The sequence below is a fragment of the Rhamphochromis sp. 'chilingali' genome (genome assembly GCF_963969265.1).
Source record: "Rhamphochromis sp. 'chilingali' genome assembly, chromosome: 3".
Classification (NCBI taxonomy): Eukaryota; Metazoa; Chordata; class Actinopteri; order Cichliformes; family Cichlidae; genus Rhamphochromis; species Rhamphochromis sp. 'chilingali'.
Genome location: NC_137931.1, coordinates 21,925,486 through 21,941,914, shown reverse-complemented (window position 1 = coordinate 21,941,914; position 16,429 = coordinate 21,925,486). Strand labels below are relative to the sequence as shown.

Sequence of the window (16,429 nt, the reverse complement as noted above, 5' to 3'; positions counted from 1 at the left end):
AAATGGTCAGACACACAAAATGAGAGGATTTTTGAATGAAGTTTGGTAGCAAATTGATTCGTAATCATTATTCCAAACTGCAAATGTTGAAGGACATAAAAAATGAAAATCATTAAGCAGTCTAGAATAACTTTAAACATGTTTAAATCCATCAGATTTGTTCTTTTTTCCCCCCAAAGGTCTTGAAATTATTTCAATTACGTGAATATTCAGTTCAGATGTGCCAGGCTGAGAAAACGAGCTGCGTGTTCTCACAAAGCCTCGTTCTTGGATTCATCAAATGTTTGGCACGGCATGTTCCACCTCAAGGTAAAAACAAGGAACAAAACATCCTCAGGGAGGAAGGGGTAACATGCCATCAATAATGCAGGCGCCCCTTTCAGGTGCACGCCCGTGTGCCTGCTCTCGTAATGACAACCTCAAAACGTTTGAAAAGGCATGGAGGAAACAGGAAACCCAGCGAGCGATTATAAGCAGAGCCGTCAAAGGCGTGACATCTGATGGGCTCCAGGCTGCGTGATGGACAGGGGACGTGCCAGAGCTTCCTGAAGCGTGCCGCGGTAACGGGAGCCTGCTGGGATCACTCACTTTCACTCAATTTACTATTCCCATTAAGCTGCATTCAGGTTATCGTAAATATGAGCTCCCTACTGAGGAGGAAGTTTGAGCTCTAATTTAACTCGTGGAAAAAACTGGATGTTTAAAGGGTCAGGTAACCCAAGCAGAAGAATTAAAAAGAATTATGAAAATAAATAAATAAATATAGACTGGCCACTGCCACGATGGTTTGTCCTGGTAAACATGCCTTTTATCTGAGTTTCATTACAAAAATTAATGATGTACTTTAGGGAATATTCTGATTGTTTATTAACAATTTAATACTCTAAGTATTCTTTTTATTCTTTTTATTAGTAGCAGTATTTATAGTATCCAAAATGTTCCTTTAATAGGATTGTATCTGATGACTTAAAGTTGGACTTTCAATACCGTGTAGGCGACCATGGATCACTGATTATGTTCATGGATGCATGTAAACTCCCGTCCCCAAGAAATAGCAGATCTGTGATCGTAGCTTTGAAATGCCACCAGTTTACATCAGCGACCCAGAATGCAATGCAAAATAACAGCAGCCTTCGCGGGTCAAGTTATGTATTAAGAATTTAAAAACTTTGAAACGATGAAAACATTAAGACCTACAAGCTGAAACAGTCTAGCTTCATTTTTAACTAAAACAAGACTGGGTTTGTAGTTTTAAATTTGTAGTGTCTGAGTTTAAAGTAAAGGAACTTATTTAGTATTCACAGTATTCATGTTGAAAGTGGAAGTACAATAATACTCTACATTAAGATAAAGTGAAAGTGCTGAAAGTGAAAACACAGCACCGTAAATAGAAATATGAATCTCAAACTGCAGAACAGCAGCTTTGACCTGAAATCAATCTTTTACGTATAAGAGAACGAGTTTGTTACTTCTTCATAATGTTGCACAGTTTTGATTTATGGGATAACAACTGGAAATACAGTGACCTGATATAAGTAAAAGATTTCATCACCTGTTGGTTTCTCAAAGAGTCAAAGTTAGTGTTCTGGCCACCAGAGAGCATGGAGTGCTAAGTTATCAGTGAAGGCTAATTAACTTGGTTAGTGAGCTGGATTCATAGACTATATTGATACAATGCTTGGACACAGATAACAGCTAATTGGTGCGACATGTTCATCCATTATCTTATCTGAAGGTGAGCAGGTGTTCCACGCTCCCCAGGAACTCTTGCCACTTCCACACAAGACAGTATGTATATATAATGTCTCCAGTAGGTTCTTCTGGATCTATCAGTGGCCGTGCCTCAGCATTGCTCTAAATACAGATCAATAAAATTCTACCATTTCACTCACCAAAACAGCAGCACAGAGATTTTGGACCGTCTGTATCAACAAGCAGACAGCGAGAAGCTACAGCCGCCTGTGTCAACACTCACCTGTCAATCAAAGAGCCCGCGACTTTAAGCCTTAATAAAATTCAAAGTGGAGGATTATAAGTAATCTTTTAAAAAATCACCCAGTGCAATGTTGCTATGAAGAAAGAATGTATCCAAACCTGTTTCCTGTAAAGTTGGACAATTTAACATGGGGGTCTATGGGGGTTGACTCACTTTAGGTGGTGGCCTCAAGTGGCTGTTAGAGGACCTGCAGTTTTTTGGTACTTCTGCATTTTCCAGCCCAGCTTGAAGATGATGAGATATTGCAGTGAAATTTTGCCCCAACTCCACATCGTCCAGACTTTTGTGATAAACCCTTTTGAACCAAAGAGCTGCAAAACCTATGAAACTCCATTTATATGAATATAAAGCACCTTGAGGCAACTGCTGTTGTGATTTGGCGCTATATAAATAAAAAGAATTGAACAGAACAGTAACTGATCTAACGGGTGTAAGGTGTTGTATGAACTTGGATTAAAGAGCTGATACTCACCATCATTGCACAGCTGATCTCTGGGACACAGCTTCTTCTCAAACAAGCAACCTGCAGACACAAATTTAGAAGATGCATAAGAATTCAAAGACAACCAGCCTATAAAACTGACTATTTCTGTCAGTTCTTCACGTTTTCCTAACCTTTGATGGCTGTTTCAAGACTTTAAGAACCCTTAAATAGGGTTATCAGTTCCAGTTTGTCACACTACAAGCAAAAAGACAAACATGAACTCATTTGCGTTTCTGTAAAACTCTTTTTTTTCTTTTTAATTGCAGGACTCAAACAGAGCCAGAAATGAGGCAGGGAAACCCCCTGGGACAGAGAGCTACATTGTGTTGGACATCAATATTGTGTTGCTAAGAGTCCGGATGGATCTGTGTGCATGTGTGTACGTTACAGTTGACCTTTTCCCGGGCTTAATCTGTTGCGAGGCAGTAAACAGCTGCAGACGTGAAGCTACTCGCTCTGCTCTGTTTATTTATGTGTTTGAGTTGGATATTCATTAAGGATTTATATAATCCTCTATACAGTACCCATTTATAACTTGAGAAAATGCACATTGTCATGCAGCGTACTGCCTGCGTGCCCACCAACTTAGCTTCCACCGTCTGAGCTGTCAGGACAAATAAAAATTCAGACTTTAATAGCTTTCTCAGCTCTCGAGTGACAAAATGAAACTTCCAATGTCAGAAACGGCATTCAAAATCCCACAGACGTTTGCAGCAGCTCTGATAAACACAAAGCCTTAGAACAGGGTATGGCACGTGGGTCGGTTCAGATAAGAATAGCAGAGTTATTTTCCATCAGCCCAAAAAGTTTGTGACCTAATTGTCATTAGAGGTCGGGTAGATTAGCGGCAAAGCTTCTGCAATTGCTTCTTTCATATAGGCTTTTTGTTTTTTTGTTCAGTGCTCACAAATTAAACATTTAACCTTCATTTTTAACTCATATTTTGTCAGCATCAGTAGACTGCATTGAGTTGTAAATACAAATGGCTTAAGCCACAGCCTTAAAGCTACATTCTTCCTAATGTCCAGCAGGGGGCGACTCATGTGGTGTGATTAAAGAAAAAGCCTGTAAGAAAATGGGCAAACTTCTCCCTTGATCTATGGCTTCATCAAACATTTTACTGCTGAGATAAAAGTCTCAGTTGCAAGTTTTGAGGTTAATTTTTTACAGTGCTATGTTTATATTGTAAACTGTGATTAATATAAAAAAATAGCAAATAAGTTTTGAAACCAATAAGAAATTTTTGCGAGTTATGATGTGTGCAGATCTCAGCCTCCTTAGACATGCATGCAGTAGGAGGCCCAGTCACACCGGCTACTGCTGCTTTAATGCATCGTTCCAATAAATGGCAAACAACCAAAGCTGCACATACAAATGCACATCTGCAAGCCACTTTGTGAGCCCACGCCATATATATTTCTACAGATAACAGCATCAAATAACATCAATCTTTTCTGGTGTTGTTGAACTACTTATTTTCTTTTTTTGTGTTTCAAGCTTCTGGTGTTTCCTGGTGGGAGTGTTTTTGCATCTAGCAGAGAAGACGACTGCCCACTGTGGTATTTCTGTTTTTGCTACGACTTGAGGCCAATGCCGGAGGAAACAAAAAAAAATACCATCTATAAGGAGGATGTCAGTATCACACAGCAGGAAAGCGACAATGAAACTGTGCAAAAGGACCCTTTAGGTAAATGTCAGTGTTATTTTGCTATTTTCTTAAATCCCAAGGCTTTTCTTCTGCTTCACCTTTAATCTATACAAAGTCCGCCTGAGTATTGACTACATGACGACACAAACAAGCCACCTCTGCAGCAGATATCACAGAGGGAATCTCCATTAAAGCAGAAATCTGACACAGGGCTAAACATAGAGCGGAGAGATCTCCATCCGTCCATCCATCTGTTCGCCACCCCTCTGACCAAACTCCACACTGATGACTAATCTCTGCTTTGTCCTTTCTCCACCACCCACACACCCATCCATCCATTCATCCATCCATAACCTCCTTTCGACTGTTTCATGAAGATTTCAGTCACTCAATCAGCGCCTCTGAAATGCGACGTTGCTGGCTAATAAGAAGGAATTTCAGTGTAATTAAGTCTGTAATGAGCAGAGTGATGGATGCACTGTCAAAAATCTCCACCCTGACCAGTTTGTTTAGTTTCATGTGAGGAAATTAAATTTAGTAAAAAACAACAACAATAACAACAACAACAAAAATCAAAAATCAAATCAGCTTAAAATGAGAGAAGAATAAGAAATCCACACAGAGGAGAAACCAGAACAAGAGAATAAATTAAACTATGAATTAATCATCCAGAATGGGTGGCTGATTGCCATCATTGATATGGAAGTATTAAAAAGATAAATAAATGAACTTTCAAAGTAAGTCAAACTTTTTAAAAGAGGGGATGTTTTTTAGCTTTCGTGCATCAGAAAATCCTTTTTATTTATTTTTTTACAAATGATTTGTTGATGCTTATTTCACAACATTATTTTTGCTTGTTGAGGTTTTGTTTCAAATACACAGGTAATACTATTCTTTTTAAAAAAAGACATGCTCTATTATCATTAGCTGAATACACAGACAATGAGTTAACCATAAAATACTCCTACCGAACTGAAAATTTGTAGTACTACAAAGTCTGGATTGACTTTGCTGGCGAATTGCTGGTAACGCTCTAGATGCTAAGTAGCCAGCAGGTTAATAATTACAGTGAAGGTTAGAGACACTCAACACTGCAAAAGCCTCCATCCACTTAAAGCTGCGGTAGGAAGAAACACAGCACTAAAACTTCTTGGTTACGGCAAAAATCATAATCACCATTGCCTTAGTCAATACTACATACAATCTTAAAACGTGTTTTTACAGTAGATTTTCTTGTGTCTTACTGTGCTCTGGAAAAGTCTTGAGCCACCCCTCATTTATTTGTTAGGAAAACAGGAAATAGGTACTGCATTTTATTGAAACATGTGCAAACATACATGGGAGTACAGTATATAAGAGTTCTTTCTCCCCACTGTCGCCAACTGTTTCTCGTATGGTCTTATTCATATTGAATAAGTATAATATTGAATAATATTGACTGAATATTGAATTCAATATTGAATATTGAATAATAATGAATATTGAATAATATTCATAATGAATAAGACCATATTCATATGGTCTTATTCATTCGTATGGTCTTATTCGTTGCTCGTATGGGATCGTCTGATTGTTGGGGTTTTGTCTGTGTTATTGTAGGTTCTTTACTCCAAAGTACAGAGCATTTTGAGATGACTCTTGCTGTGAGCTGGTACTGTTTAAATAAAACTAAAGTGAGGTGAAATATCCATGAAATTATGTTATGTCATGTGTGCCTAAAACGTTATGTGTGGAGAAGGCCGACATGACGACAAACTTGAACAAAAAACAAGCCTTTTATTGGGCTGAAATTAAAGGCCAAAAGGAAAGCATAAATAGAAATACTGGAATAAATAAGATAAAAATGATAAATCCAAATAAACAAGAGGAGCTTCAACAATTATCTTGATAAGAGTAAAAAGGAAGGCATGATGGTCTATACAGCATAGACTGAAAAACAGGAGGGAAATGAGACAAAATGAAAGTAATTCCTCTCAGGTGATGGTGGGTAGCCCCAGAGGTAAACCTTATAGAAAACAAGCAAGAAAATAGCCATTTATAGTAAAACAGGCAATAAACAAAAGACAGCTAACACTACAGACAGCACAAATCCTGATGGGTAGAGCCACAGCACTATTTGTGTTTTTCCTGCAATGAATAGTATTCAGCTGACTCTTCTGATACAGTGATCGCTGTTTTTACACAGGTGACTTTAGAAAAATGTCTTACTTGTGTTTCTGTTTATAGAAACAGGCACTAGGTAATATCTCGCCTCCATCTATTTTATTCTGCTCGCTTACGGCCAATCTGTTTCTTTTTTATTAGAAGCAGAAATTTCTTAGTTCTCTGTTTCATCTCGATCACTTTCTAGCTCGCTCTGTGGCTCAGCCATCGCTCTCTCCCTTTCACTGACGCATCATCTCTGTGGACTTCATCAGTGGCACAATAAACCAAAGAGGGAAAAAAAGATCGATCGATTCTTTTGTTTTTCATCTCCTTTTTTATTTGTACTACTGCTGTTTCATATGGCTTAAAAAACGTGTACTCCTTGTAGGTTAAGCAGTGAGAGTTGAGCCCCACCCATGGCCCATTCAGCAGCATCTCCTGCCTGGAATCAGAAGGGTGGAGCCAAGTTTAATTACAAATGCAAATCAAATTGAAAGCACTGCACAAAACAGACAGATGAATAAGGTGATATAACAGAAGGCTAAACTAGAGTCAAGTGTGGAAAAACTGCAGGACACTTATTTGGAAAACAGGTGGATGAACAATCTTTGATGGCAAGCATAGCAACTAGTGACATAGCAACTTGTAAAAAGCTTCATGGCCAAGTAAGGCTTGTTCCCTCTTTATTCCATGACAAACTGAGGAAATACAAGACCTGGATTAGTAGGTTACTGGAATTCTATAAATGATGCCCAAAAAGCAGGAAGTAAGTAAGTAAATTTATTTAATAGCACCCTTTAAGATATCCCAAGGTGTTTTGGATCAAAATAAAATTAACAACAACAAAAAAATAAATAAATGTGGAATGAAATTTTACCCAAACACTATTTTAAAAAGATGGGACTTCAGCTGCTTTTTGAGTTCACAGAGCTCACAGATCATAGACTGGAGGGCAGAGGGTTTGAGAGAGTGGGGGCCACAAAATACAAAGGCTCTGTCACCTTCTTCAGCTTTTAGGTAAGATCTGGGAATGGCAAATAACCGCTGATCAGAAGATGCTGGTGACATATCGTTGCAAAAGTTTACTAATATATATTTTGCCAGGCACATAACACCAGAAATTTGAGTTTAATTCTAAACTTGATGGGGAGCCAGCGCAGTGAGATCAGCAGAGATGTGACACGGGAACATTTGATCTGATGAGGAACCAAAGCTAGAGACACTCCGAGGAGGTTTGGTGAGTTCCAGTGGTCAAGGACGAGCATGAAAAACAATCTCCATCTCAGATTTGGATATAATAGGATGTCAAAATGTATCCCTGGTGGATGGGTTAAAATAAAAGGAGGGTGAACTCAGACTTCTAAGGACTTGGGTGGACCAGGCTTGCAATAAAGATCTCTATTTTATTCTCGTTAAACTGACATCCAAGATTTTATAAAATTCAAACAATTCAGTACAATTAAAACTTGATTAACTCACTGAGGTTTAAAAAGTGATATAAAACAGAATATCATCAGCACAACAGTGATAAGAAATATCTCTAAATGATCTTGAAAGCTGACGTGAAGGAAGTAAATACAGTAAAAGAAAAAAAAGGAAGACACGCACAAAGAGGTGTTCAAAGGGGTGCACCCGAACCTGCCTGACAGGTGAGATTTTATGGATTAGCTAGAACCCAGGAAACGTGGAGGCTTTCCAATTTTCCTCTCACATCACCCAAATATGCTGGTTATAAAGCATTTTTAAAAATTTTGATCCCTGCCCCAGCTGTAACTCAGCTAAGGCCTGCAAAAGCTGCTTTTTTACAGATTTAAGAAAAAGAAGCTCCGTGTCTCATTTACAGACAGAAAGCACTCATAGATTTTAAGGAGATTTTCTGCAGCTGAACTGATTTAGAAGCTGTGCCCCTGGAAAGCGTTTTAACCCACGGAGTCATAGAAACAGACTCTGCCATACGCTCTCCTGCATGATTCAGTTTCAGCAGAAAAGCCTGTCACACTCACAGTAGCACGTTTCTCCAGGGAAACTCCTCGTTTCTCTGGCAAACTTCTCCCCTCAGCTCACATTAATTAAACAGAGTACATGCTGTGTAAAGTCGCCGTCTGGCTTTCTACTGTACATCACATAGTATCTCTCCTCCGAGGCCACATACAGCTCCGGCTCCATCTTGGCATCTGTACAGGAGCGCAGCCATCAGAACCAAAGCTCCTTTCTGATCAGCTAATTTCCAAAGAAGACACTAGAAACCACACTGCTATCTGTGGTTTCCCTGGTGGGTGAGGATGAAATGCATTCATGTGAGTTTTGATCTATTCCACAAGAAATCATTTGCTCTCACATCTGGAAGCAACTCAAGAAAACAAACAACCATAGAAAACAACATCAAAACAACCCAGTTCAAATAATGATGGTTGGGGAAAACAGTATCACAGTGTCACGGTATGATGGCAGAAAACTGCACTGTAGATGGGCATCTCAGCAAACCATTCAATGCTGATTAACTGCCGGATGAATGTTTTTTCTCAATGTCTCATCTTCGTTTGAGAAAAAAGGCCCAAAATGTTAGAAAGGTGACATTAATCTCTGTTGGACATAAAATGATCTTTATTGATTCAAGCAAAATAAAACAAAGCATTCACACCTGTGAACAAGAGATCTGACAAAGAATTTACCCCTCTGAGCTCTGAGGCCTATTTCTTCATTTCTGACTGACTGACACTGAACTACACCTAAAGTTTATAAAGGTGATTATAATCAGGAGAACTGTGAGGAAGATTAACTCTAACAGATGATTTTCTATAAACTGGTTCTTATATAGTGCCTTTTTACTCCACTGAGCACTCAAAGCACTCACTTGCCTCATTAGCCCATTCATACAAGCACTTTTTTCTATGCGCAAATGCTTCTTATCCAACATTCACACACCAATGGATGCATCGGAGAGCAACTTGGGGTTAGTATCTTGCCCAAGAATATTAACTGGAAAGTTGTCAGTAACATGATTGGGTATAAAAAGAGCATCTTAGAGAGGCAGAGTTTCTCAGAAGTAAAGATAGGCAGAGGTTCACCAATCTGCAAAAAACCCAAAACAAACAAAACAAAAACAAAAATCTTGGAACAGGAAATTTGGGAGCAGCTTGCACATCTGGAAAGGCACCATCAATGCTGAAAGGTATAAACATATGTTCCCGTCCAGTCAATGTCTTTTTTAGAGAAGGCCTTACATATCTCACCAAGACAATACTTAGCAACCTTCTACAGGGTGGGCCATTTATATGGATACACCGTAATAAAATGGGAATGGTTGGTGATATTAAAGTTCTGTTTGTGGCACATTAGTATATGTGAGGGGGCAAACTCCTCAAGATGGGTGGTGACCATGGTGGCCATTTAGAAGTCGGCCATCTTGGATACAACTTTTGTTTTTTCAATAGGAAGAGGGCCATGTGACACATCAAACTTATTGGTAATGTCACAAGAAAAACAATGGTGTGCTTGGTTTCAACGTAACTTTATTCTTTCATGAGTTATTTACAAGTTTCTGACCACTTATAAAATGTGTTCAATGTGCTGGCCATTGTGTTGGATTGTCAATGCAACCTTCTTCTTTCACTCTTCACACACTGATAGCAACACCGCAGGAGAAATGCCAGCACAGGCATCCAGTATCCGTAGTTTCAGGTGCTGCACATCTCGTATCTTCACACCATAGACAAATGCCTTCAGATGACCCCAAAGATAAAAGTCTAAGGGGGTCAGATCGGGAGACCTTGGGGGCCATTCAACTGGCCCACGATGACCAATCCCCTTTCCAGGAAACTGTTCATCTAGGAATGCTCGGACCTGGCACCCATAATGTGGTGGTGCTCCATCTTGCTGGAAAAACTCAGGGAACGTGCCAGCTTCAGTGCATAAAGAGGGAAACACATCATCATGTAGCAATTTCAAATATCCAGTGGCCTTGAGGTTTCCATTGATGAAGAATGGACCCACTATCGTTGTACCCCATATACCACACCAAACCATCACTTTTGTTGTTCCAACAGTCTTGGAGGGATCCATCCAATGTGGGTTAGTGTCAGACCAATAGCGGTGGTTTTGTTTGTTAACTTCACCATTCACATAAAAGTTTGCCTCATCACTGAACAAAATCTTCTGCGTGAACTGAGGGTCCTGTTCCAATTTTTGTTTTGCCCATTCTGCAGATTCTGTGCGCCGATCTGGGTCATCCTCGTTGAGATGCTGCAGCAGCTGGAGTTTGTAAGGTTGCCATTTGTGAATGGCTAATATCTGCCGAAGGGATGTTCGACTAATGCCACTCTCCAGTGACATGCGACGAGTGCTACACTGTGGACTCTTGTTGAATGAAGCTAGGACAGCCACTGATGTTTCTTCATTAGTGACAGTTTTCTTGCGTCCGCATTTTGGCAAATCCAACACTGAACCAGTTTCTTAGCAAGCAGTTTGCTAACTGTAGCATGGGAGATGGGTGGTCTCGTAGGGTATCTTGCATTGAAATCTGCTGCAATGACCCGGTTACTGCGTTCACCAGATATCAACACAATTTCGATCCGCTCCTCATGAGTTAACCTCTTCGACATGTCAATGGCTGTGAACAAAGAGAAACTTGTAAATAACTCATGAAAGAATAAAGTTACGTTGAAACCAAGCACACCATTGTTTTTCTTGTGACATTACCAATAAGTTCGATGTGTCACATGGCCCTCTTCCTATTGAAAAAACAAAAGTTGTATCCAAGATGGCCGACTTCTAAATGGCCACCATGGTCACCACCCATCTTGAGGAGTTTGCCCCCTCACATATACTAATGTGCCACAAACAGGACTTTAATATCACCAACCATTCCCATTTTATTATATAGTGTATCCATATAAATGGCCCACCCTGTAGAATTGACCTGCCTGCAGTCCAGCATAAACTGAGAATGTTTGGAGCATCATGAAATAAAAAAAAAAAAGTGAGACCTAGGACTGTTGAGCAGCTAGAATCCTCAATTAAACAAGAATGGGACAACATTCCTCTCCCAAAAGTCCAGCAGCTGTTTCCCTGTCCCAACTTTATGAGATATATTGATGCCATTTAATTTTTTAAAAAGTCCTAATTTTCTTCTTAAAATTATACATTTTAAAAGTTTTCTGTGTTCTATTGTTAATAAAATATGGGTTCAAGAGATTTTCAGTCACTGCATTTTGGTTTTTTTTTTTTACATTTACACGGCAGCCCAACTGTTTTGGAAACAGGTTTGTACGTTTCGTAGTTTCCCAGGCGCTTCTCTCCTTTAATCTATTCAGTGTCACGGTTCTGGGTCAGTTTGACCCAGTATTTTGAGTTGTTATGTTTTGGTGTGTTTTTTCATTATGGATTGTTTTCTTATTCTCTTGTAGCGCTTGTATTGGTGATGGTGGTGATGATGATGATGATGATGCTTAGAGTTTCATGTTTCTGTTTATCCGTGTTTAAGGAATTGTGGTCCCATGTATTGTTTGAGAGCCATGTGTTATATTCTGCCTCTCAGTCTGCGTCTTTGTTTAGTGGTTTATTTTTTCCTGTTTTATTTTGAAGGATTGTGTCTTATGTTAGTGTGTCCAGCTTTGCTCCCCTGTCTCGTTAGCCCTAATCTCTCCCAGCTGTGTCTCCCTCCTGTTTTCCATTCCCTTGATCCTGCCCCAAGTGGAGGAGTTCAAGTATCTCGGGGTCTTGTTCGCGAGTGATGGGAGAAGGGAGCCGGAGATCGACAGACGGATTGGGGCTGCAGCTGCAGTAATGCAGACGCTGCACCGGTCCGTCGTGGTGAAGAGGGAGCTGAGTGTAAAAGCGAAGCTCTCAATTCACCGGTCGATCTACGTCCCTACCCTCACCTATGGCCACGAGCTGTGGGTAGTGACTGAAAGAATGAGATCGCAGATACAAGCGGCAGAAATGAGCTTCCTCCGAAGGGTGGCTGGCCTCTCCCTTAGAGATAGGGTGAGAAGTTCTGCCATCCGGGAGGGGCTCGGAGTAGAGCAGCTGCTGCTCCACATCGAAAGGAGCCAGCTGAGGTGGTTCGGGCATCTGACAAGGATGCCCCCTGGGCGCCTCCTGGGTGAGGTGTTCCAGGCATGTCCCACCGGGAGGAGGCCCCGGGGCAGACCCAGGACACGTTGGAGAGATTATATCTCTCGGCTGGTATTCCCCCGGATAAGCTGGAGGAGGTGGCTGGGGAGAGGGAGGTCTGGGCCTCTTTGCTTAGGCTGCTGCCCCCGTGACCCGGCCTCGGATAAAGCGGATGAAGATGGATGGATGATTACTGCCGTGTGTATATAAGCCCTGTGTTTCCTTTGTTTTCTGTCGCGTCGTTAACGGCTGTTCATCCTCATATCACCCTGTGTGGTCTGTTTGCCTGCTTGCTAGTTTATTTGCATTCCAGGCTAGTTAGTTCTTTGTTCAGTCTGCAATCCCACAATAAAGCTGAGGGTTTTGAGTTCACCAGTTCCTCTGTGAGTCCTGCTCTTGAGTCCACCTTTCCTGCCTGCCTTCACACAGCCATGACAGAACGACGCGACCATAACCTGGACCCAGCGGGCTCATCCCGGGAGAGCGATCTCACCCGCATCATGGGCTTAAAAAAGTGGATTTCCCACATGAAGGATACTAAGGCAATGGCGATCGGATTAAACGCTATCGGAGCAATCCTCGAGGGAAATCCCCATCTTTGCCAACTTAAAGGATTTATGGGTGTAATGAACGAGTTGCACGAAGCCTGGGAGGTTCTTCAAGCTCAGGAGCTAGCAGCCTTTGCTCGCTCACAGTACTCCATGCCAAGGCCTCAGCAGCAGCAGCAGCAGCAACAGCGGACGGAGCTCACTGTGAAGCAGCGTAAGCTCCCTGCGACGCAGCAGCAGAACGCGGAGCTGTCTGCAACGCCACAGCGGTCGCCACAGCAGGATGTCAATCCCTTGCCGCTGCCACAGAATGATCTACTGACTCCGGTCTGCTCCTACTATCGCTCACCTGCGTCTTTGCTGGCAGCAATGTGGTCGGGGAATGAGGAGCTGGCCCCAACCACTCCGCTGTTACCGGTCTCCTCTACACTCTCCACTCCTGCCTCCAAGAGAAAGCGGCGTACACGCCGCCAGCATTTCACCCCTCAGCCGGATTCCAGAGCCTCTGAGCCGCCGGTGGTGAGTGAGAAAGACTCTCTCTGTTCACTTTCTGAGCCTAGAGGTCAGCAGGTGCGCCAGAAGCCGTGCGCCTACTGGTTCTGCCCTGTGTGTTCCAGGGGCCCCTGTGCCTACTGGTCCTGTGACTGCACCTGCTGGAGGGCCCAAGGAGCCCGTCCAGCCACCAGCAGCTTCATCCTCGCCTGGTCCAGCTTCAGCTTCATCTGCCTCGCCTGGTCCAGCTTCACCCTCGCCTGCAGCTGCAGCGTCACCCGCAGCTGCAGCGTCACCCGCAGCTGCAGCGTCACCCGCAGCTGCAGCAGCCTCATCATCCGCTTCGCCTGCAGCAGCAGCTTCTTCAGCTTCACCTGGCCCTGCAGTTGTTGCACCGCCGACCAAGGTACGTCCAGTACCTCAGCATTGCTGGCCACTTTCTGGGCCACCAGCCGGACGTCATCACCGTCGCGGGAGACCTCCGGATTGGCTTCGTCTGCATCGTTGCCGTCCGCATGGTCAGCCCCCTGAACTGTTTGCCCGTCGCCGCCGTTGCCGTCCGCACGGTCGGCCCCCAGAACTGTTTGCTTGCCCGTTGCCGCCGCAGCCTTTCGCACGGTCGGCCTCCGGAACTGAACTGTTTTGGCCTCCTGCGCTGTCGGCCTACGGGTCGGCCCCCTGAACTGTTTGTTGGGTTTAGTTTTTCTTGACCATCGGGGGTTTTAGTTTGTTTTTGGACTCTGTCCGTCCTTGTTTTCTGTTTGGTGACATTTCTTCTTTTTGTTGTTGTCCTGTCTGGAGCCAGCCCTTGGGGGGGGGGGGGGGGGGGGGGTACTGTCAGGGTTCTGGGTCAGTTTGACCCAGAATTTTGAGTTATGTTTTGGTGTGTTTTTTCATTATGGATTGTTTTCTTATTCTCTTGTAGCGCTTGTATTGATGATGATGATGATGATGATTAGAGTTTCATGTTTCTGTTTATCCGTGTTTAAGGAATTGTGGTCCCATGTATTGTTTGAGAGCCATGTGTTATATTCTGCCTCTCAGTCTGCGTCTTTGTTTAGTGGTTTATTGTTTCCTGTTTTATTTTGAAGGATTGTGTCTTATGTTAGTGTGTCCGGCTTTGCTCCCCTGTCTCGTTAGCCCTAATCTCTCCCAGCTGTGTCTCCCTCCTGTTTTCCATTCCCTTGATTACTGCCGTGTGTGTATATAAGCCCTGTGTTTCCTTTGTTTTCTGTCGTGTCGTTAATGTCTGTTCATCCTCATACCACCCTGTGTGGTCTGTTTGCCTGCCTGCTAGTTTATTTGCATTCCAGGCTAGTTAGTTCTTTGTTCAGTCTGCAATCCCAAATAAAGCCGAGGGTTTTGAGTTCACCTGTGCCTCCGTGAGTCCTGCTCTTGGGTCCACCTTTCCTGCCTGCCTTCACACAGCCATTCAGAATTTATCTTAAAATTTTACTCACTTAAATTGGACTTAAATCTCAGCTTCAGCTTAAAGACTTTGACTTTTACTAAATTATGCTCTAAATACTATAAGCATACTATAAATTTAACCATTCCTGGAGGTGTAAGGTGAGAACATGGCTCATCATGGAGGGTGTGATGTAGCATAACTTAAGCAGCAAGGAAGGTGATAAGTAAATAGCATTAGCAGACAATTGAAGTTCTTTTTAAGCATACTTTATTGCTAGCATCTCCCTTTTACCATAAAACAATCAATCAGGCATGCAAAAATCCCACTGGCTTTATACAAGACTTTGCCCACACCTGACCTCGTTAGCCCCTACCATTGAACAAAATAGGTCAAACCAAATAATACAATTCTAAACAAAGAACAGGAATAAAGTCATGCATGAAACTGACAAACTCATTTACTCAACTAAATGGTTTGTAAAGTAAAACACTGCATACAATATAACTCAAAAGGCTACTTTAAAGAAAACAAACAATACTATACAAAATGAAAACCCTCCATTTGGTTACACCCAGTGATCCAATCATTGACCTCATGACCCTATATAAACAGGAAGTAGTGGGCAGCCCTTCCCATACACCCGTCTCACATACAGGACCTGAATGCACAACATGGACACCATGGTAAGTATAACCAAAGCAACATAAAGAAACATAATTTACTAGACATGTGCCTGTAAACAAAAGAAAATTCAGATGATCTGATGGTTAGTAGTGTTTGCTTTAAAACACATGCATGGATGTAAAGAATGTAACTACTGCTACCACAAACAAAACCCGGGATATTGTGTGTTAAGAGAAGTTACACCAGCACTGTCTAAATTAAAGCATTATGGCTGACTGTAAAATAACAGAACACAGAATAACAATATACGCAAGTGACAAATGGCAAATGAATTCTGTCCTAGCCACTTTGTCACATTCCCCCCCCCCCCCCTTTAAGTCCGTTACTCTTCATAGGAACGGGAAAGAAAGTCTGCCACAACATTCTTTTTCCCTGCCCTATATCGAATCTTAAAACAATATGGCTGCAATGAAAGATACCACCTCGTGATCCTTGCGTTGGTGTCTCTCATTCTGCTCATCCACTGTAAAGCTCGATGATCGGTTTCAAGCACAAATTCACCTCCCAGTAGATAGTATCTCAGTGTCCAAAGCCCATTTTATTGCCAAAGCTTCTTTTTCAATTGTGGAATACTTCATTTCTCTGGGGAAGAGCTTACGGCTTATGTACTGCACAGGTCTTTGGTCCTCTCCATCACCTTGCAGCAACACAGCTCCCAGCCCAACTCCTGAAGCATCAGTCTGTACAATAAACGGGCACGTAAAGTCTGGACACTGCAACACAGGCTCATTACACAAACAGTTTTTCAAATCCATGAATGCAGCCTCACACTCTGGAGTCCATTTAATTTTGTTGGGGCATGATTTACGAGTTAAATCACTAAGAATAGCTGATCTGGTAGAGAAATTAGGGATGAAACGACGATACCAGCCAGCTAAACCCAGGAAGGATCTCAACTTTTTCTTTG

The 16,429-nt window shown here is 42.1% G+C and overlaps 1 protein-coding gene across 2 annotated transcripts in view; it reads right to left on the bottom strand.

Annotated features, from left to right (window-relative positions):
* The window catches only part of ptprnb (protein tyrosine phosphatase receptor type Nb), an 85,298-nt gene that overhangs the window by 53,004 nt on the left and 15,865 nt on the right, over positions 1–16,429 (bottom strand). For both annotated transcript variants that reach the window (XM_080877353.1, XM_080877354.1), the window contains exon 2: positions 2,469–2,519. In XM_080877353.1, coding sequence (XP_080733479.1) covers positions 2,469–2,519 — 51 coding nt within the window. The remainder of the gene's footprint in view (positions 1–2,468; positions 2,520–16,429) is intronic.